At 46.6% G+C, this 22427-nt stretch overlaps 1 protein-coding gene across 4 annotated transcripts in view; it reads right to left on the bottom strand.

The window, feature by feature from the left end:
• Positions 1–13602: 13602 nt before the first annotated feature.
• CCDC60 (coiled-coil domain containing 60) overlaps positions 13603–22427 on the bottom strand; it is a 166140-nt gene continuing 157315 nt past the window's right edge. For 2 of the 4 annotated variants that reach the window (XM_082355959.1, XM_082355958.1), the window contains 5 exons: positions 20681–20743; positions 19902–20024; positions 17814–17945; positions 15840–16029; positions 13603–14010 (listed from right to left, as the gene is read on the bottom strand). In XM_082355959.1, the coding sequence (XP_082212085.1) occupies positions 13909–14010; positions 15840–16029; positions 17814–17945; positions 19902–20024; positions 20681–20743 (610 nt within the window). In that variant the 3' untranslated portion in view covers positions 13603–13908. The remainder of the gene's footprint in view (positions 14011–15839; positions 16030–17813; positions 17946–19901; positions 20025–20680; positions 20744–22427) is intronic. The other 2 variants (XM_082355960.1, XM_082355961.1) reach the window with 2 other exon arrangements.

Raw genomic sequence — 22427 nt, 5'->3', positions numbered from 1 at the left:
GGAATCATACAATATTTGTCTTTTTGTGATTGACTTACTTCACTTAAACATAATGTCTTCAAGGTTCATCCATGTTACAGCATGTGTCAGAATTTCCTTCCTTTTGAAGGCTGAATAATATTCCATTGTATGTTATACCACATTTTGCTTACCTATTCACCCATCAACGGATGCTTGGGTTGCTTCTACCTTTGGCTGTTGTGAATAGTGCTGCTATGAACATGAGTGTAAAACTATCTCTTTAAGATTCTGCTTTCAATTCTTTTGGATATATACCCAGAAGTGGAATTGCCAGGTCAAATGGCAGTTCTATTTCTAACTTTTTGAAGAACTGCCACAGTTTTCCAGAGCGGCTGCACCATTTTACCATCAACCATGTACAAAGGTTCCAATTTCTCCACATCCTCACCAGCACTTGTTACTTGCTGTTTCTTTTGATAGGAGCCATCCTAATGGTTGTGAGGTGGTATCTCATTGTGGTCAATAAGTTTTTACCATGTGCTTGGCACTTTGCTAGTATAGCACAGCAAACAGGCTTGGGGCTTGTGGGTATAAAATACATACAAGTGACTAATTACAGTTGTGCAAATTGCTCCAAAGAAGTTACAGGGCCAGGTTGGAGTGCTTGACTACTTCCTGGAGGAGGGGCATCTCTTAAAGAGATGGTAGCTCACTCCCATGCCTCATCTTTGGAAGTGGAACTTTTCATGCTACTCCCTTAATAGGCTTCCGGGGAGGTCGCCTTTTGGCTGCTCAGTTTTCAGAGGCCCACACGTTTTTTTTCTCAGCACACATCAGCTTTTGGGACTGGGCTTTGCCAAACACCTTCAAAGGTCCCCAAAGAGCTCTTAATCTGGCAAACAGTTTTCCATCAATAAACAGGGCAGTGTTTCCTGCCCAGATGCCTGTTAAATCTGTCTCTCCCCCTGCCCCAGAGAGAGTCACTCTTAGCTGAATGTTCCCTTGTTGGGCAAGATGCTCTGCTGACCCAAGGCCACCTGGTTTTCTGTGATCCCATTTGCCAATTTGTGACCAGAAGCTGAATGGTCATTGAGGATGGGGGAAGGCAGCAGTAAATGGGGCCAGGAGAGGTGGCAGGATGGCTGCTGTGTTTGGGTGCCTTTTCTGTAACTCCCTCTAAGACTCAGATGTTCTTTAATAAAGTGGCAGGATTAGACGTGATGATCCCTTCTTGCTTGGCATTTGGTGACTTTGAGAGGAGATGGCTAGGTCAGCTATTTCAACACTTTCTTTAAAAAGAGACAGATAATCAAAACTACAATGAGGTATCACCTCACACTGGTCAGAATGGCCATCATCAAAAAATCTACAAACAATAAATGCTGGAGAGGGTGCGGAGAAAAGCAAACCTTCTTGCACTGTTAGTGGGAATGTAAACTGATGCAGCCACTACGGAGAACAGTATGGAAGTTCCTTAAAAAACTAAAAATAGAACTACCATATGACCCAGAAATCCCACTACTGGGCATATACCCTGAGAAAACCATAATTCAAAAAGACACATGTAGCCCAATGTTCATTGCAGAACTGTTTATAATAGCCAGGACATGGAAACAACCTAAATGTCCATTGACAGATGAATGGATAAAGAAGATGCGGTACATATATATATAATGGAATATTACTCAGCCATAAAACGAAATGAAATTGGGTCATTTGTAGAGATATGGATGGACCTAGAGTCTGTCATACAGAGTGAAGTAAGTCAGAAAGAGAAAAACAAATATCGTGTATTAACACATATATGTGGAATCTAGAAAAATGGTACAGATGAACATATTTGCAGGGCAGGAATAGAAACACAGATGCAGAGAACAGATGTGTGGACACGGGGGGGAAGGGGAGGGTGGGATGAATTGGGAGATTAGGTTTGACATAAATACACTACCATGCGTAAAATAGAGAGCTGGTGGGAACCTGCTGTATAGCACAGGGAGCTCAGCCCGGTGCTCTGTGATGACCTTGATGGGTGGGATGGGGTGGGGAGGGAGGTCCAAGAGGGAGGGGATATATGTATACACATAGCTGATTCACTTTACTGTACAGCAGAAACTAACACAACATTGTAAAGCAATTATACTCCAATAAAAAAAAAAAGTAAAAAAAAAAAAAAAAGAGACAGATATAATGGATGATGGTCATAGGGTGACATCACCCATAGCTACGCTCAGTACCTGGAAAAGTAGCTGCACTGTCACCCTCTCCTTTCCCACTCAAGGAAGTCCACTGGAAAGCCAAATTATAAGTGTAATATTATTATAGTGAAACATACTTAACATAGCACCTGACACTTAGCAAATTCTCAAAACCACAGGCTTTTAAAAATTATTATTATTTATATTTAAGGTTAACTGACAACCTGAGGTAGCCAAACTACACCCCGGGAGCCAAAGCCAGCCTGCCACCTGTTTTTGGATAACCTGTGAGTTAAGAGTAATTTCTGAATTTTTAAGGAGTTGAAAAAAAATAACATTCTGTGACATGTGAAAACTGTATGAAATTCAAATTTTGGTGTCCATAAATAAAGCTTTATTGGAATACAACAATGCCTATTTTCTTACTCATTGTCTGTGACTGTTTTCACACTACAGTGGCAGAGTGGAGTAGTTGTGACAGATACCATATGACCCAAAACCTAAAATATGTATTATCTGGTCATTGATAGAAAAAGTTTGCTGACACTTTCACAGACTGTAATCTCTATTGGAATCAACTTCATATTTGTACACAGTTGTTGTATCTGTGAGGTTCAAGACCATGTCTATCTTGTTCACCATGGTCTTTCTAGTTCTGGATACAGAATTGATAGTCAATACTGTTGAGTTCATTGTATCCCAGATGTCCTGGGATTCTCCATCTTCCATTAATAATTGCATCACAATTGTTTGAGCTCTGTTCCTAGTTGATCCACTGGAGTTGCAGTCTTGTACCAAGCTGCCCTTCCCAGGTATTTCTGGGGGGTTCCTGCAGAATGCTTCCCTGTTCCCCATATCTGTCCTAAGGGTCTTCCTCTGGGCTCCTGCTCCTAAGTTCTCTGTTGGGTATCTCTCATCACCTTAGCCCTACATCATTTACTGGATGTGCGGAGGTGAGAGCAGGAAAATGTATCATAGAAAGAGTAACCTAGACCCTGAATCCTGGACTTGAAATGTCCCAACTGGTGCCTCTCCTCTCCTGCCTCAGTGGTGTCAGCCTGTTTCCCAGAGTTGTCAGTGCTTTTGATCATCTCTCCCCCAAATCAGGCTTGAAGCTGCCAACTCCCACTTTGTTCCAGAGGAAGGAGAATCTCTCCTTTCCTGCTGACACAGAAATCTCTTTAGAGAGACATCTCTGCCCTTAATGAAGACCTTTTCAGAAGCCCTTTTCAGAAGACCTTTTCAGAAGACCTTTGCTTCTCCTCTGCTTAATTCAAAGGCCTCTAAGAGCAATTCTCCTCAAAACAAAATAGAAGTCTTCTCTTCTTCCTATGATGAACTCAACCTCTATCTCAGGAGCAACTGAAAAAATACTATGGCTTTAAAATAGGTGTGTTTTCCACTTTAAGACTAGAGGTGGTACAAAATATCATGTGAAAATGTCCAGTTTCACAGCACAAATGAATGAGTGTACTTTCTATATACACACATATATGTACATGGTAAAATATAGTAATCTATATACTTTTATATATCATATATATTGTGTAGTGTATAGTACCGTGTAAATATATGTACTTTTCTCTATACAGCACATCATGTAGTAAAATATATTTACTACATATAATAAACTGTATACTAAGTTACTATAAATATTAAATTATTTTAAAACTTGGTACTTTATGCTAGTGACCCATGACTATAACCCTGACTACGCATAACCCACTTCACAGGAATTCTGTCCCAGGGGTGTTTAGCCTCGTGGTTCGGAACTCTGGGACCTGCGAGTAGGTATTAATACCCAAAGTTGTTAGATGAGTCTGAGTGGTTCACCGGCAGAGCCCATGAACAATTCCCGGGAAATAAAAATAGAACGTGGGTAATAAAATCTAACTGTTTTCCCCTTTGTGCTTAGTGTAGTTTCACTTGCTCACAGGGTACCATGTGCAGAGGCCCTGCACCCGGCACTTCAGACCAGAGTTCCTAGAGCGAAAAGGCTGTGCCCAACACCTGGCGTACCGTGTGCACAAGTGCTGCACATGACACCCGAATTCAGGATGGTGGCAGTGGGGCACGTGCAGAAATGCCACCCTCGGCACTTGGATCTGCAGCACCACGAGCTGCAGGAGCCAGTCCTGTGATAGTCCTTCTAAAACCTGGACACACGCGGCCCAAGGAAAACAGTACCCTCCCCATCCGGAGGCCTTGTTGGGCATAGCCCCCGTCACACAGATTCCCAGTATGCATATGCCATCCTATACGCACACGGGGCTATTTGGAAGGAAAGAGGTATGCTTATGCCCTACAAAGTGATAATGGTCTGGCATTTGTGACTCAAGTGACGAAGTGAATAACGAGTGCCCTGGGCATAAAATGGACTTTGCACTCAGCCTGGAGACCCCAATCATCCGAGAAAGTAGAGAGATCCAATCAGACTTGAAAATGAACCTCAGCTGAGCTATGCCAGAAGACTCAAGAAAATTAGATTCAGTTGCTTCCAACTGCCCGGCTCGCATGCAGTTAGCCCCAAGGATAAGGTAACTCTAGTGCGTTAGAACTCACGGATGGTAGACCCATTCCCCACGCCTGAGAGAAGGGACACCTGAGCCCCCTGGAAATGGACCAACTCAAGTGGGCCCTCCAGGAGAGAGAAACCGTGAAAGCCCTCATTGAATATGGTGCCCAGGTGCTGCCCGCACCCACCCACCCACCTGCCCCTGCACCCCCTCCAGCCAGGAGTCTGGGGGCACCTAAAACCCTGGAAAACCGGCGGCCTTTAAGTCCAGCTCACCCCCAAGTGGACGGACCCCACTTGTGACCCTAATCACCCATCCGCCCTTAAGTCGCAGGGGTCACTCTGGGGGGGCAGCACACTGGAGGGAAAAGGCCCCCGATCTCCAACCTCCGGAGAGACAACCTGGGGCAACGGCCCCCCTTGACTACTCGCGCTAACCTCTCTCTGACCTGAAGCTTCTCCTCCGAAAAACAACCAAAGTGTGACCAGGGAGAGTCCGCCCCGACAGCGCCTCCACATCAGGCACAGCGGCCGGCAGGCTGAAGACCAAGAGCTTCATTTTTAGGAAAAATTTGACATGTGACCATTGCGCTCTTGCTAACGTTTGGGCCACGCACCCTCAATTGCCTGGCGTCCTTTGTCTCCAAGAGGTTAGACAAATGGGGGTCGCTCAGGGGCAAACAGTCAGGGCCGAGGCCTGCTGACCATCAAACACATCTAAAGGCGGCTGGGGGAGTTCTGCTCCTCCACCCAGGCCACGAAGACGCCCGACCTCAGCAGGAGGCAGTTACAGAGGACGCCCAGCGCCCCCAGTGCCCCTTGACAATGAGGAGCCAGACGAAAGACAGACGAGGGGGTTGTCGCGCGCAAATCCCATGAACAGTTCCCAGGAAATGATAATAAAGTCTAACCTTTTTTCCTTTGTGCTTAGTCTGGCTTCCCTTCCTCCTAGGGGGCTGCGTGCTGCGTGCGGAGGCCTTGCTCCCGGCACTCCAGACAGGACCTCCCGGCGTGAAACGGCCGGCCGCGTGCAGGCCTGCTGCCCCCCGGCTCTGAATCTGGAGCCTTGAGCAGCGCATGCGCCCGACCTGCGAGAACTCCGCCCCCTCCGCTGCCCAGGACCCTATAAAGCAGCCCCGCCCACGGCCTGGCGGGCTGCGGGGAGAGCTTGTCGAGGTGGCACCTCTCCATTCTTTGACCAGAGAATAAAGCTTTCCTTTGTTTCTGAACTGAATTCAGTCCGCTTCTATTGGTCCGGACAACACTGGGCAGGAGGACCCTTGTTGGGGCCCAACTCCAAAGGGTCAGAACAAGCGGTCTACTTGCCTTCATTCTTACTTTTCCGTGCCCACAGCCTGAGTTCCTTCTCCAACCTTAGCCAGCTCTGGTGTTTCATAATGATCTTCAGAGTCCTCAGGACTGGGGGCAAAGGAGGTGAGGGGGTGAGGATAGGACGAGCGTGGGTACAGATTGGTGACCTCCTCTTTCTGGAAACATTCTTCTGAGTGTACACCCTACTGGTGGCAGGTTATTCTGGGCTCCTGAGTCTATGGGGGTGTGATGTTGTTAATAACATCCCCTGTACTGAGTGGGCACAGATGGACAAAGTGGGCACCCAGGAAGCTGGAGAAAGGCGAGAGAGGCATTGGGTGGGTTCACAGGCTGAGCAAAGCACTTTGATGTTGTGCTAGTGGTGTCTGGCGTTAGCCTCTGACTGCGAGGTCCTTCTGGGGACCACGGCCATGATCAAGGAACCAGTGGCGTCAGTGGAGGTGGTGGTTATAGTATTGCCAGTGGTGAGAATGACGCCTTTTAATGTCTTGCTTCTTTGCTATTTCTTCTTAGGGCAAAAGTCATAAATTCACTGTACGTATTTTTAAAAATAGGTAAGAAAAAAAAGTGGGATCTCATCACTGAGCAACTTCGCTGGTATCTATAGAGCTTTTCCTATGGCTTGATTCTAGGTTCTGGTACTAGAGGGAGAATGAAGGACTCCCTCCTTCCTGGAATTTATAAACAGATGAACAAAAGGATCAGACATTTTCAGAAAGCATTAAGGGCAATGAAGAAAATAAAATAGAGCATAGAAAGTAATTTCTTGGGAGTTTAGCTTAGAAGAGATGGTCATTATTCACATTTTCACGTGTGTGCTTTTTCAAGGTCTTTTTTCCCTCAGTATCTGCCCTCCTGATCTAACTATATATCATCTACCTAAAAATGGGATCACGATGTACATTCTGTATTGTAACCGTTTTTTTTCACTTAATATATTGTGAACATCTTTTGGTTTCATTACTTATTCATCTGCATCTTTATTTTTATGGATGTAGAGCAATTATTCAGATAGGCTGTACCATACTTATATGACCCTTATGACTGCACACAGGTTGCTTCCAGTGTGTTGAAGGCATGATGCCTCTGGAATCTGTCCTTTTCCTTCCGTCATCACTGTCACCTCCCTGGCTCAAGCTTGCACTGACCCAGGTGGACACCTGACCCAAGCTGGGTCAATTAGAGCTTTTCCCTGGAATTTGAAAAACCAGAACAGAGGAGAGCAGCCTTGGGAAGGCCAGAAACCATACTGCCATCTGCGTTAAGAGGATGGCATGCAGCAGGATAGCATATGGCTGATGCACAGACAGAAGAAAAGGAGAGGCACAGAGGGAAAGGGCCCCTGGTACCAGATGCATCAAAAGATCCAGATGCATCTTTGTCCATACCATAGCTTGCTGTTTCAATCCTTCATTGTATTCCTTGAGGCAACAAATTTCTCTCTAGTCTGAGTTCTGTCGCTTGCAACCAACTTGCTGCAATTCTCGGAGCCTCAGCTTTCTCATTAAAAGTGATGATAACCCTTTCTTCATAGAATTGTTATATTTTTAAAAGATATTGCATACAAAGTGTTTAAGATAGCGCCTGGCATGTAAGTGCCCAATAATTGTTAACAACGATTATGATTTAAATCAGCACCCATGGTGCCTAGAGACAATGTGGGTGCTCACTATAAGTCTACTGAGTAAGAGAGTTTTGATTCTTCTTTCAGCTCTGTCCAAGACAGAAGGGTCATTCTTCATGACTTTAGTACCTGTCTGCCTTCTGTCCTTATTCGTCTCAGCCACGCCTCCTTCTCCGATGACAACCTGAGTTCTGAAGGTCCCTCCCCATTTTCAGCCAGTTCTCACTGAAGCACGTCCCGCCGTGGGGGCCTGAGACAGACGGCTTTATTCCGCACTCCAAACAGAGCCTCCCCTCACTCCATTTCCATTTGGCTCCAGCTGGTAGACACCCAGTACACAGCTCCAAGGCTTAATTGCATTCTGCTTGTATGTTGCCAAACACTAAAACCTTGTTGTTGGAGTTAAGTGTTTTGGGAAATGGGCTGTACTATTTCCCCAACCGAGGCTTTGAAAAGTTGGAACTGCTGAATGAGCCGCCAGATCCAACCTTGGTCTCCGAATGGTGCACCTGTACTTGCCAGGGAGGACGTATCGCAACACTCACTGTGAGCTCTGTGAATGGACTTGGAAGATGTCCTGCTCCTGCAATGACATGATTGGCACATAGTAGGCTCTCAATTGTTACCATAATATAAACATATTATGAATTATTCAAGACGTTAAAAGTATAATAGCGGCAAACACTTAAATCAGGGTCACACTGTGCCGGTGTTTTAAGCTATGTATACTAACTCAGTGGTTCGCAAACTCTGCTGCACGTTACAATCACCTGGGTAATTTTTAAAAGTCCTGATGCTCAGGCCATAGCTTGCACCAGTCAAATCAGAATCTCTGGGCAGCAAGAGTTTTAAAAACTCTCCAGGTAATTCAAATGTGCAGTCAAGGGTGAGAATCAGTGAACAAACTCATTAAATCCTCACAGCAAGTTTATGAAACGAGTACTGTTACTACCCACACTGTCTTATTGAGGACACTGAGGCACAACAGACAGGTTAAGGGACTTGCCCGAGGTCTCACAGCTGATAAGTGTAGAGGCTTGGAACCAGGCTATCTAGTCCCAGAGTCCATGCTTTTAATCCTACAAAAATACGACTACAACACTACACTACATCCTACAGCAGAAGCCTGAGTTTCTCCCCCTTATTCTCTGTCCCCATCCCACTGCCCAGGGATGTCTCATCCTCTCCTGATTTCTCCTGGGTGTTTTCAAAGTCTCCTCCTTGGTCTTCTCACCTTCAGTCTCAAGCCCTCTACTCCAATAGGATCATAATGCCTGCCACATGTGTAATTCTGAGTTTCCTATGGGTTACATTAAAAAAGTAAAACAAAAAATGGATAAACAAGGTCCTACAGTATAACACAGGGAACTATATCAAATCTCCTGGGATAAACCATAATGGAAAAGAATATTTAAAAAAAGATTGTAGGACTTCCCCGGTGGTCCAGTGGGTAAGACTCCGCGCTCCCAACGCAGGGGACCCAGGTTCGATTCCTGGTCAGAGAACTAGATCCCACATGCATGCCGCAACTAAGAGTTTGCATGCCGCAACTAAAGATCTCACATGCAGCAATTAAAAAGATCCCACATGCTGCAACTAAAGATCCTGCATGCCGCAACGAAGATCTTGCGTGTTGCAACTAAGACTGGTGCAGCCAAAATAAATAAATAAATATATTTTTTTAAATGTATTCAATATATATAACTGAGTCACTCTGCTGTACAGCAGAGACTGGCACGGCATTGTAAATCAACTTTACTTCAATAAAAAAAGAAAAAGGAAAATGAAAGGTGAAGTGAATCTTAATACAATATTTTATTTAACCTAATATACCCCAGATATTATCCTTTTGACATGTATTCAACATTTAAAAATATTAATGAGATATTCTACATTTCTTTTTTCATACTAAATGTTCAAAGTCCTGAGTATATTTTCAGTTACAGCACAGCTCAATTTGCACCAGCCTCGTATCATGTGCTCAGTAGCCACAAGCAAGTAATGGCTACCATATTGGACAAGGTAGCTAAGGGCATAGACCTTAAAAGTGCTCATCACAAGAAAAAATAAAAAGTAACTGTGTGAGGTGATGATGGATAACATCTAGACTTACTGTGGTATATCAAGTCATTATGTTGTATACCTAAAACTAATACAATGTTATATGTCAACTGTATCGCAGAAGACAATTAAAAATAGAAAAAAAGAAGCGGTATTGTAGTTTACTGGAAGACTTAGGATGAGAAGACAGTGATGTCTTGATTAACCGTTTCATGCTGTGGAACTCTCCTCTCCTCTTGGGTTTCCTGGCTTGACTGATACCAGACCCGTAGAGCCATTCTCAGTACAGACTGAGTGAAGGTTCCAGGGTCAAGCCACATCTAAATTACTAGTAATGCTTAAAATAGACTTTAGTTAAGATAACTCTAAGTTCCGATATTTTCTTCTCCCTAATGGATCATCTAGAGCACGGCCACCCCTTCCACCCCCTCACCCCACACTTTGGAGACCACGGAGCTGGGGACTTCACTTACCCAGCATCTCCTGTCACATACGGGAAGGTTGGCTCTGATCACAACCCCTAACTTACGTGTATCTATGCTCTTTTAAAGCTAAATTGGCACTTTCACACCTGCTGCGAAGCTGAGTGATAAAACATGTGTTCCTAGTCTTTCCTTTGTGTCTTGATTGGTGCTGTGGGGTTTAACTCAGGATTTTCTCTTAGCTTTACCTGCACGACGTATCTGATGAGAGTCTCTCCCACTACTGTCCCACCAGCCCTGTGAGAGGAAGGGCCCTTCTTCAGGGCTGTCTAGAATTTGGCCACACTCATACACGGATCCCTTTTCTCCTTTTAATTAGGAATCCTTTTGTTGCCAGTGAAGGAGACCAAACTGAATCTGGCTGAAGCAGGCTTTATCCCCATGACTCAAAAGTTCAAAGGTCTGGCTGGATCCAGGTGTTCCCATGGTGTAACCAAGATTTGGTATCTCTCTCACTGCATTTCTCAGCTTTGTTTTCCTCTCTCTATTGGCAGTGTCCGTGTGGTGGCTTTCACAAGCTGTAGGCTTATTTTATCCTTATTGTCAATAATTCCAGTAGAAAGCTCCTTGTTCTCACCTGTTCCAACGCAAGTTCAGGGGTTGACTTTTATTGGATTATTTTACATGTCCATCCCTCTGTTCCACTCTGGCCCATGGTCCAAATCTGTCCTGTAGTCTATTTTTGTATGACCTCCAATCTCAGAAGGTTTTTACATTTTTAAAGGGCCACATATATAAAAAGAATATGCAACAGATATGTACTATCTGCTCCTTTACAGAAAAAGCTTCTGCAGGGCACATGGGGTTTTAAAAACTCTCATGATAACCACTCAGGTGGCTCAGTCAGAGCAGTGGAACAGAGGACCACCTGGCATGGGCTTGGCATATAGTAGGTGCTCAATTATGATTCTGATGAAAATGCTCACAGCAAAAATATTTCTCCCTGAGAAATATTTTTTGAGCTTGGGAGCTGGGAGGTGATGTATTGCCTCCTCCTGGTCCCTAATCTATTTTAGTAGTAAAAGAGCTTCCTTTGTTTGAATAAATACTCCTTGCCTAAGCTGTTAATGCTTGCTTTCTTCCTTTTTGGCAGGTTTTATTTTGCTGGAGAGCATGATGGAAGCATAATACTAATACATACCACTAGATGGAACTACAGCTCTTGAGAAAAAGGCTTTCCCAGAAAGTGGCAAGCAGGAGGGTGGAGTAAGTCTTGTAATCCCAGCATCTCCCCTGCCCAAGACAGACAGACACGTTCTCGACTTGGCTCTGCCACTTGCTGCCTATGTGACTGTTGGCAAATGACTGTAAGTGTTGGCATCCTTACTTGTAAAATGGGGATTATAACAATGCCCACAGCAGAGGGATGCTGTGATCATCAAGTACGATGCAAACTGTAGAATGCAGCGTACATGTAAGTTAATGAGATGCCAGGAAGCCGCATCATTAGAGCTATTCCTGGGACATGATTCCAAAAGCCAGATAACTTTCATGACGTTCTTGTCTCATACAGTCAGGGCTGGGGGGTTAGAGGGCAGCAGCAGAAGGGAGGGAATTCAGAGTCAGCTGGCCATGAGTACAGAACACCTTTTGGAGGCTCCATTTCATCATCTGTAAAGCAGGTGAGCCCTGCCTTCGTGAACCTTGCAGGATCACAAAGATGAAATGAGATAACACATGGCAAGCATTTTGCACAGTGTCTGGAACAAAGCAGTCCCTCAGTCAATGCTAGGTTGTGAGTGGGCTGCTTGAAGCTTTTTGTGACCCTCAAGGGTCCTCAAGACCCTCCCTCTCCTCTCCTCTTCTTGCCTCTCCTCCCACTTCCTGCTTTAACAATCATGGCCCATAGGATGTTGGTGTCATATTTCTATCCCTAGTGCTACCCTGTCTCCTGAGTTTTAAGTCCCCCCACTCGACTGTCCCACAAGAATCTCCTACTCAATATGCTCAAAACGGAACTCCTTACCTTCTTGTTCTGAACCTTCTGTTCTTCCTCTCCTCCTGGCACATTAAAGGCATCGTCCTTCAACCAGAGCTCTGAGCTGAAACACCGGACATGATTCCTGACATTCCTGTCTCCCCACAGTCGCTGCCGCAGCCTTATCTTCATGCCCTTCTCCCTGCCTCGTCCTCACACAGGGGTCTTTTTTTTTCTGAATGCAAATCTGATTATTCCCCTGCTGCAAATCCTTCCATGGCTCCCCATAGCCTAGAAGGCATCTAAAAATCTGGCTTCCGCCGCCCTCCCCGCACTCCCTCTCCTCCCGCCCCCGCTCTGCACCACCAACCTGATCTTACAGTCCAGCCACACGCGTGTTATTTTAGCTCCTCAGATGACATTAAGCTTCTTTTTGCCTCTAGGCCTTTGCCCTTCTCCTTTCTTCTCTGTCCCCCCTCACCCCAATTCTTACTTAATACAGAGAAGTTTAGGATCTCCTAACTTTGTAGACTCCTTACAGACTGCATCTCACCTCTATACCCTAATGGCTGTCACAGAGTCACACTAAACAAAGGGTATCAATGCGGATGTCACGCAGTCCCTCTGCCCTCCCCATCAGCCTTTGTTGACTCCATGTAAACTCTCGAGATCAGGAGCCTTGTCTGCTTTGGTCACTGCTCTACCCTCAGAACCCAGAACTTGGTTGATGCATATTGAGCTCTTGATAAATATTCATTGAATGAATGAGTAAATAACTGAATAGGTGAACGGATGAGTGAGATGTTGCTTAGACAGAAAAATAGTTCCAGTTCAACTCTCTTCCCATCCACCCCTTCTGGATCATGGAGAGATGCTGGGGTCCAGCCTATATGAGTGTTCTGATAATCGGGGCATAACCGCAAATCAAGTCCAGTTGTTTCATTGTTAATTCAGCTTGGCCATCAGTGCCAGAGTTAAAATGACTACAGGTCCTATAACTTAGAATGTAGGGAAGCAGAAGATCAAGATGAGAAAAGAGGTTAAATGGCAGTGAGCCCACACACATTTTGAGATGACAGGAAGTTAAGCTTCCTTGTACAACCAAAACCAGCACAAGATATTACAAGCACTCTTAAGAATGAGATTTTCTGGCACACTATTTGCCTTGTTGGGAAATGCCCCATCCATCCATCCATCCATCCATCCATCCATCCACCCACCCATCCACCCACCCATCCATCCACCCATCCATCCACCCATCCACCCATCTCTATCCAGGACAGTATATACAAAGCTGAGAAATACACTCTAGCTCCAATGGTGTGAAATGGGGATAACATTAGTACCTACTTAACCAAGTAATTGTGAGATTTAAATGATATTATTAGGCAATAATATCACCCAGCACTGGGCCTGTTGTATAACAAAAACTCAATAAATGATAACTGTATGTTATTATTAGGATCTGAATACCACGGCCAAATTCACAACTCCAACTTTTTCCCAGCCGAACATCAAACATTCAACCCAATTTTATTATCTAGAATTTGAGGAGGAGAAATAAGAGTGAAGGATTCTGGAGAGGGAGTAGGTAGAGTCAGGCTGGACCAATGAGGAACGGAGGCTGGGAGACTGAGGCTAGGGTGTGAGGTAGAAGGGAGTTCCCACCTGGGAGGAGCTCCCTCTACAATGTTGGTAGGGTCATCTGGTCTCCAGATGACCCTACTAGATCATAATGAGTATCCATGAGAGTAGGCAGGAAACAGGAACACAGTGTAGACAGCCCTCCTCCACTGGGATCGCTGGTCAACCCAGGCCCACTACATCTGGGCACTGTGGGACCGGATGGGGACGTTGATTCGGTTCTGCAGCCAGTTGATATAATCCTCTTGAGGCATATGGATGATGTGTTCTCGCACAAACTGAGGGGCAGACACAGTAACAGCCTCAGATTTGGTCTGAAAGCTAGACTCCATGCCCCCGCCCTCCCCAAGATCCTGGAAGATCTGTGATTGAGGCTGTGGCCCCAGGATACCTCCAACCCTTCAGGCATTCATAATGCTTGGAGCATCATGCTGGGGATGGTTCTCTCAAGAAAAGGGTCTCTTTCCAGCTTCCCGGTTCGGCAGGCTAATGTTAAGTCCCGTATTGTCACCACTGACCCCAAGAAGTTTGGGGAGAGCAGGAAAACCCAGTTGTCTGCATCTTTCTCTCTTTTCTACTCCTGAATATCTTTTTAAAAAGTCATTTGACCCTAAACTTCTTTGGGTTCATAGCCCCTTCGAGAATTGAGGACAACTATGGGCTTGCTTCCGGGCAAGGGTTAAGACACAAAACATAGAGTTTCATGTAGATTCCAGGTTAAGAGACTCCCATATCCAGGTTAACAGAGGTTCTGTGATGTTCTCACTGGGAGGAGAGCACGCTGACTTCTATAGCTAGGGCCATGAACTCAGCTCAGCGAAAGGAGAGCATCCAGCACCCCACCCCTCTTACCCACTCAGCGATTGCCTTTTCCACGGCCTCCACAATTGGCAGGGGGAATGCAGACCCCATAACCGGACAGATGCCCTAGACTTAGTTTCGGAGTAGCCTGCCAGAGCCTCTCCCGAAAGAGCTTCCCAGGACGTGGGAAGTAGAGTCCGGGCAGATGAACTTGTCCACAGGTCATCCTCTCTCCCCCACTCCTGACCTTGCACCCATATACACAACCCAGGTCAGCCTGCGGAAGGGCCAACCTCTCATGAAAACACCGAGAGGACTGAGAATGCTACCACCTGAGTCACTTCTTTATCTTGAGGCATTGAAAGCCCTATTAAAATGGACACGTGCCATCAGATAAAATTAAGGAAGTGACTCCACTGACACCTGTTAATACCTTAGTGTGGGCCCTCGCCCTCCCCCCATCTGCTGACCCCTTTTGATGCCCTAAGGGAACAGGGCACTCGGAACTTCTAGGGTGGGTAGGGAAGGTAAGCCGCTACTGCAAACCCTTCAGTGGCTCCTCAGCACCCTCCAGATAAAGACCTAAATCCTTAACTTGACCATCAGAGATGTGCACAGACTGACCTCTTCAATCCCCTTGGAACTGTGCATCTTCCGGCTCTCTTCCTTCCGAACCCACTGACTGCCGCTGAACAGGTCAAGTTTTGTCCTGCTTTGGGGCCTTTGCACCAGCTGTTCCCTCTTCCCGACCTGCTCTTTCCCCTTCTCTTCGTGGTGCTGCCTTCACATTGTTCAGATCTCAGCTTTAAAGTCATCTTCCCCAGTGGCTCTAGTTACGATAAGCCTCCTCTACATTTACCTTAAATCAGGGCTCCTCAAACTTTATTGTGCACACAAGTCACCCGGCATCTCATGTAAATGTAGATCCTGAGTTGCTTAGATATGATTTGGAGCCTGAGATTCTGCACTAACGAGTACCCACGTGAGGTCCATGGGCCACAATTTTAAGCTGCCAGATTTCGAGGGCTCCTTTTTATGATTGTCAGTTATTGTATTCACATGTCCATTTATTTATGTCTCTCCCAAACCTCCAAGTTTCCAGGGGGCACCGTTTACACAGAATATAATGTCCCCTGGAGTTGAACAACCAAGGTCACGTGACAACACCTCTCCTATTAGATGATGAGTTCCATGAAGGCCTTTATGTCTTTTTAAAACTTTAAAAACGTAAACAGTGCCTGGATGTTGAGAGAGGAATGAACGAGTGTGCTGGAGGCACTGTGAGGGGAAAGGAGGTGGTCCGTACCTCGATAGCCACTGCGATGTCCGGAGAGCACAGCTCCCAGGCTCTCATGTCCTGCAGCACCTTCAAGAGAACATGCGGCCGGACCCTCAGGTCCAGATTTTCCCCAAACTTCTGCAGTTTCGCCAGGATCTTTTTGGCAGGGCGGAAATTCTTCAGATCCTCAGGGAGTTTGGACAGCAGGTCAAAGTACCTTCAGTTCCAAGAGGAGAGGGTCAGTTAGGAAACTGCTGGGAGATGGGCCTGGGCACCACAGGGACCCCATCTCCACGACCTCTACCACTCATGTGATGTCTCCAGGGCAGCATCGGTCTCTATCTGGGGGACTTTCCTCCCCCCTCAGTGTAAAGTGCCCACAGATCAGGCAAGTCTTTATTTTTATGGATAGTAAAAGCTGGAGCATGATTTGCATCGCATTAAAAAAATTAAGGGCATGCTTTAAAGTGATGCATTTATGATTTTTCTACCAAGCAGACAATGTGAAAAGTTAGAAGAAAGGAAGAACGCTGGTATTCTGAAGCTTCTTTTTATTTTTTTTGAAGGTTTTATTTTTTATTTATTTATTTTTAACATCTTTATTGGAGTATAATTGCTTTACAATGGTGTGTCAGTTTCTGCTTTATAACAAAGTGAATCAGTTATACATATACATATGTCCCCATATCTCTTCCCTCTTGCATCTCCCTCCCTCCCACCCTCCCTATCCCACCCCTCTAGGTGGTTACAAAGCACCGAGCTGATCTTCCTGTGCTATGCGGCTGTGAAGCTTCTCTTCTGAGAGTTAATCAAGCCAGGGAGGACACAGACACATCTGTGGGATACTTCTAGGATGCAAGAGGCTCTCACACACAAGGTGCTGCTGCTGCTGCTGTGTGTGTGTGTTTGTGTGTGTGTGTGTGTGTACTTTCCATGTCCCTGATAACGAGTAAACAGGAGTCACAGCTTTGTGTATTTCAAGAATCTCTATTAATATGATGACAGCGTGTGAAGGTAGTTTGGGAATCCATCCTTGAGATGGTGGGAACGAGGTAGGTTCTAACCTGGGGGTTCAGGTGCAGGTGACGGCAGCAGTGGTATCTCATGAAAAAAAGGGTTTTTTTCCCTGATTGCAGAAAAAGTTGAAGAACTTGATCCTCCATCATACATTCTGGCTGCTCATATTGCTTTATAGTTGTGATATATATTTATATATTTATTCACGTCTCTTTGTAAGCTCCCAGTCTGCATTATTAAAATTGTTGAAGGGATTCTGGGTACATTTTTAGGCTTTCCCATCTTACTCGTAGATCTTGATTTACTCACCCTGACAGGATGGAGCTTTGGGAAATCAGACTCCAATTTTATATCGCTGCTAAGCATAGAGACAGGTCAGCCAGAGGTTTAAATCCTAACGTTTCCTTGTTTGTAAAGTGGGGGGTTGATATGTACCCTTCGGGATTTTTGTGGGGAATAAAATAGATAATTTATGGAAATTGCTTAGGAGAGTGTCTGCCAGCCAGTAATCACTCAATTCACATTGCTTTTTGTTGTACTTATTGTCATCCCTATGCTGGGGCACAGGGGTCCTGGGATATGCCTGTCTGGCTTTGTATCTTTAAGAGTTAAATTATTTGGGGGAATATAGTTCTCCCCCCATAGACCTCAGAATCTGTAGAATTTTCAGATTGGTTTGCCTCTTCTACCTCTCTTATAGGAGATAGCTTGGATAGGACTTCCATATTTGCAAGCTGAATCAAACAAGGTAAATATGGAGAACACAGCTGGGTAGATTATCTGTAGTTCAGGAACTGAGGGCTTCTTGCCTGGTTGTACTCTGGATATAGCCTGGTTTGGGGGGTGGTACTGGTGGCCAAGGACAGTTCTGGAGTGATGCCTCTCTGTGTCTTGAAGGATAATGGGATCAAATGTAATTTTGTAACACCACTGCCCCCTTCACCCACTTCAGGGACTGTCTTATCTGGCTCTCAGGATATTTACCAGTGGTCTGCAATTTCTTCTGCATCTCCTTTTACCATGGAGATGTGGTGTCTCATTTTTGCTACATCCTTTTGGAAATTTGAGACAAGGTCAAAAGAACGGAACTTCTGGAGACCTCTTTCTTCTTGGCGCCTGCATCACAGGTTGTATGAGAAAGAGGAAGAAGAATCAGATACTCTTCTCCTTTAACCATCCTAGCTGCCCTTCGAGATCTGAGTCAAACACCTTTTCCTTCTTGCGGTACTTCTTAACCCTCTCCTCTCAGCCACTCTAATATACAAGCTGGCTTTGGGCACAAGAGCATATAGCTCTCTCCGAGGTCCTGAAATGCTCAAGTCTCGCTAAATCCAGTCACTTTTCAATCAGCCCTCATTCTCTCCCTACTTTAGATTGTATTTACACGGCTTTCTCATCCGTAAAATGAAGGATAGTAACGATTCCTAGATCCCAGTGGTGAGGAGGAAATGATAATGTGTGTATAGTGCTGCGCTCAGTGCCAGACACACAGTAGGTGTTTAACTCATCTTGGTTCCTCTCTTCCCCGTTCCCTTTATCATTTGGTGTATATGTCCTCTCTCTCTACAGAGACTATATTATAAATATAACCATGTCCTCACCTATATATTATGAATTTCAATGGCTTCCCATTTACTCAGAGTAAAGTCCTCTGAGTGACTTACCCTCCAAGGCTCTGGATTATTCAGCCCCTACATCATCTTCCAGCTTTATCTCTATCCTTTCCATCCCTTTCCTCCCAGCATTTTATGGTTTGGCTCATGAACAAAGTCTCTGAGATAAAGTTCAACCTCCACAGCTGGGTTAGGAAGGCCTTTTATGATCTGGCCTCTGTCTATCTCTCCGCTTACCTTGTAAACAACCTAAGCCCCAGCACACCTGACTACTGGCAGTTTATGGCCCACTGTGCCCCTTCTTGCCTCTGGGACTTTGCTGTTGCTTTTCCCTGGAACTCTCTTCCCTCCTACTGTTCCTGTGTGACCGTCTAGATTTGAATTCCACCTTTACTATTAATACTTAACCAGCGCGTGGCCATCGACAAGAGACATCTTTGAGCCCACTTTTCTCATCTGTAAAATGGGTCTAATAATAGCACCTATCCCACAGGACTGTTGTGAGGCCCAAGTGATAAAAACAAAGCTCTTACACCCATGTCTGGTACATACTAAGTGCCCTGGAAATATCACCTATTTTTATTAAGCTGAAAATATTGTTTCCTCCAGGAAGACCTTTCTGATTTCCCTTGGACCTTTCTGTGTTCCCTTAGCCACCTCCTTATTCCCATGCTGGCCCTCATCACCCTGTGTGGTAATCGCCTCTTTGTCTGTCTCCCTCACTAGACTGGGAGCTCCCAAAAGGTAGGGGCAAGTCAACTTTGGACCTGTGGCCCAGAGCAGCTGGTCCCTCCACGCTGAGAGGGTGAGAGGGCAAAGGGTCATCATGAAACCTTCGCTGAATGGATGAGTTCACTGGGGTAAACAGTCACCGTAGTCAAGGGGTCAGGTGGGAAGGGAGGCAGTGACTGGCTTGTTAGAATAGAAAAGCTTCCAGTTGTCTGCTGCTGCTCTGAAAGTCAACTTCCAAGTCTTAATCATGACATGTACGGCTGTGCATGATGCAGAGCTCACCTACCACTTCCTCCTCCTCTTCAAATGTTCTATGTCCCTTCCTACCTGGGGAGTTTGTATGCACTTTTCCTGCTGCTTGGAATGCCTTTCCACCTTCTCACCATACCACCAGCTCCTCTTCACGTGTCAGGGCTGAGCCTTAACATCACCTCCTTAGAGGGGTCTTCCTGGATTATCCAACCTGCATTAGGATCCCACGGTTTCTCCCTCTCTCTGAGAAGCCTGTTCTCTTACTGTACAGCAATGATCATAATTTGTACCTATAAATTTATCAATTCAGGTATTTTGTCTCTGCCCATATTTTCCAGGAGACTACAAGCTCCCTGAGGGCAGGGAACAGGTCCTTCTTGTTCCCTGTTATAACCCCAACTCCTAGCATCTGGTAGGTACAGAGTAAGTGCCAGATGAACGTCCTTTGAGTGAATGGATGTATGTGTGCCCTTACTTCATGAGGATTTCCATCTTGTCCTGTAGACAGAGGCCAGCCTCTTGGGCCACACTGTTAAACTTGGCCCTCATGGCGTTACACACCCCACTCCTGCAGTGGATGATGTCACGGTTGGAGCGGCTGTGGACACAGATGAGAAGGGCTTGGGGGACGGAGCCCAAGGGACAGACCCATGAGGCTGGCCTCCCCGGGCCCCAAGGTGCTCTGCAATAATACCCACCCAGGTTCTCCACCCTCACTGGAGCCTCCTTCGGCACTCCCCCGGAGGTAGGGAAGATAGATCTTCCCCAAAACATCAGGCTGGTGGGTCAGGCCTTATTAAACGAGCCCACAGAGAGACATCTGGTCTCTTCAGCCCAGCAAGCGTTAAGGATGGTGTGATGGAGTTGGGAGATTCAGGTTCAAACTCCCATACCACCACTTTTTAGCTGTGTGGCCTCTGGTGAGACATTTCACCTGCCCAGGTTTCAGTCTGTTCCTCTGTAGAATGGGACAGCACCCCTGGCTCATAGGATTGGTTTTGAGGAATAAGCAAGATAACGAATACAGAATGCTTTGCCCGGCGCCAAGCCTGAAGGAAGAACTTGTTGCCGGTGTCTGTCTGGTTGCTCAGCATCTTGCCCATGAGCCCCTTGCCCCGGGGGTCCTTTGTCCTTCAGGTGTGTCTATGGCTTCAGGGAGTCTGGTGTGCACCGGGTTATTTCTACACCCCTGGGAAGATGGAGAGTTGCCACGGTCCCTCTTGCCTGGCATCTTCCGCTGCCCAGCTGGCCTACCTTTTAGACTTCTTCTGGAGCACCTGGGAGTGGCTGTCTCCACTTGTACTGCTGGATCTGTCACTGAAACACAAAGGTTGGTTTCAAGTTGCCTGGAGCCTTATTTTTCCAGAAAGGGTGACTTTAGGGCCCCCATGACACCTGCTAGCCGCCAGGATTCAGGTGAGGGCGGTGGTTCTAATCGAGGCATCAGAAATAGAACTCGGTGTGCATTTCCCCCCCGTCTTGGCCTTCACTCCTACCGGACACACTGCCTGGACAATCCTCGTTTCTTCTCCACCTGCTCAACTCCCACCCTGTCACATGGCCTAGAGCAAGTTCTGCCTGCTCTGACTCTCCAAGTCCAGCTGTGGCCTCTTGCCTCTGCATACTGTTGGGATGACGTATCTTCTGGATCCCAGCTTCATCTGTATAAAATCGGTCTCTCCATCTGGAGGGCAGGTTCATTTCGGACCCTCCCATCCCCCTCTCTACACTTGTCAGCACTTACCCTGGGGCTGAGTGCAGACCTGCTGAGGGGAGGGTCGAGTCCTCCTGGGCACACTGTCTGTGGTGTTCCCGGCCCCAGGCCGCCCCTTCATTCAAGGCTTCTCTTCTCTACACTGGACCCTGGTGCTGAGCACCCACCGCACTCGACGTTGGAGGCAGGCAGAGCTGGGCTCAGAGCCCAGCCCTGGCACTGCCTCCTCCCAGGCTGTGGATAAGCACCTCCGCTCTGGATCGTCAGTTTCCTCATCTGATCAGTCAACTCCTGGTGCCATTTGACCCTTTCTGGGTGGGGGTGGGGGGGGTGAATTCCCTAAGCAGCTGCTGCCTCCTGTGACTTTGCCTGGCCAGGGTCCCTAGATGGGGGTGAAGGTCTTTGCCCGTGCCCATCCCCCCATACATTCTTCCAGCTCCTCCTTCAGTGGCCTGGGCCTTCAGCATCAGTGCCCAGCATCTTCTCTCACACGCTGCCTCCCTTCGTTTCTCTAAACATCTGAGAAACTGACTTGACTGCTTTATCTGTGTGCCTCTAGAGGGTAAGACTGTTTTCCTTATCCCTGTGATGCGTGGCTAACCCTTCCCTTCCAGCCCTGTGGCAGGCGGGGCTTCTTCAGGCCATTTCCCAGACCACTCCCCACAGGAAAGGGCCCGGCCTTTGCTGCTTCTCCCAGAGGCTCACTGGACTAGACCTAGAGGCCTTAGGTCTGGCAGGCGATGCAGCAAGCCCTATCCCACCGTGCTGGGAAGCAGAGCCCTAGTAATAATACCCAGAAGGCCATGCGTCTGGATTCCACCCAGCTGCCCCAACCTCTGCTGCTGAATTCTTTGGGGGAGCAGGCTGGCTTTGACCTTCCTCCTGTAGATGGCTCTCTTCTAGGGCTGATAGTGTGACTTGGCGGGGAGGCAGGAGAGGAAGGAAGCAGTGTTATTAGCTGTGATAAACAAACAACAACAGAAGACCCTTCTGCCTGTCTCAGTCTCCCCTCTCCTTGGCCCTCCTTGAGTTTCAGCCATACTGGTCTTTGCTCAGTGCCTCTAAGCGTCCTCCTACCTCAGACCCTTTGCATATGCTATTCCCTCTGCTCAGAACACTATTCCTACTGTTCCTTCTAGAGCAGGCACCGTAGGCTCTACAGGGGGAAGGCATAGGAATCACCTGGAGAGATTGCTCAGAATGAGAATGCAGATTCCAGATCCCAGCTTTCCCAGCCATAGGCTACCTAACTGTTCTTTTTTCCTTCAGGTCTCAGCTTAAATGTCA

This window comes from Balaenoptera borealis, assembly GCF_965194805.1.
Source record: "Balaenoptera borealis genome assembly, chromosome: 14".
Taxonomy (NCBI): domain Eukaryota; kingdom Metazoa; phylum Chordata; class Mammalia; order Artiodactyla; family Balaenopteridae; genus Balaenoptera; species Balaenoptera borealis.
The sequence above is the reverse complement of the archived record's forward strand: the minus strand, read 5'-3'. Positions and strand labels throughout refer to the sequence as shown.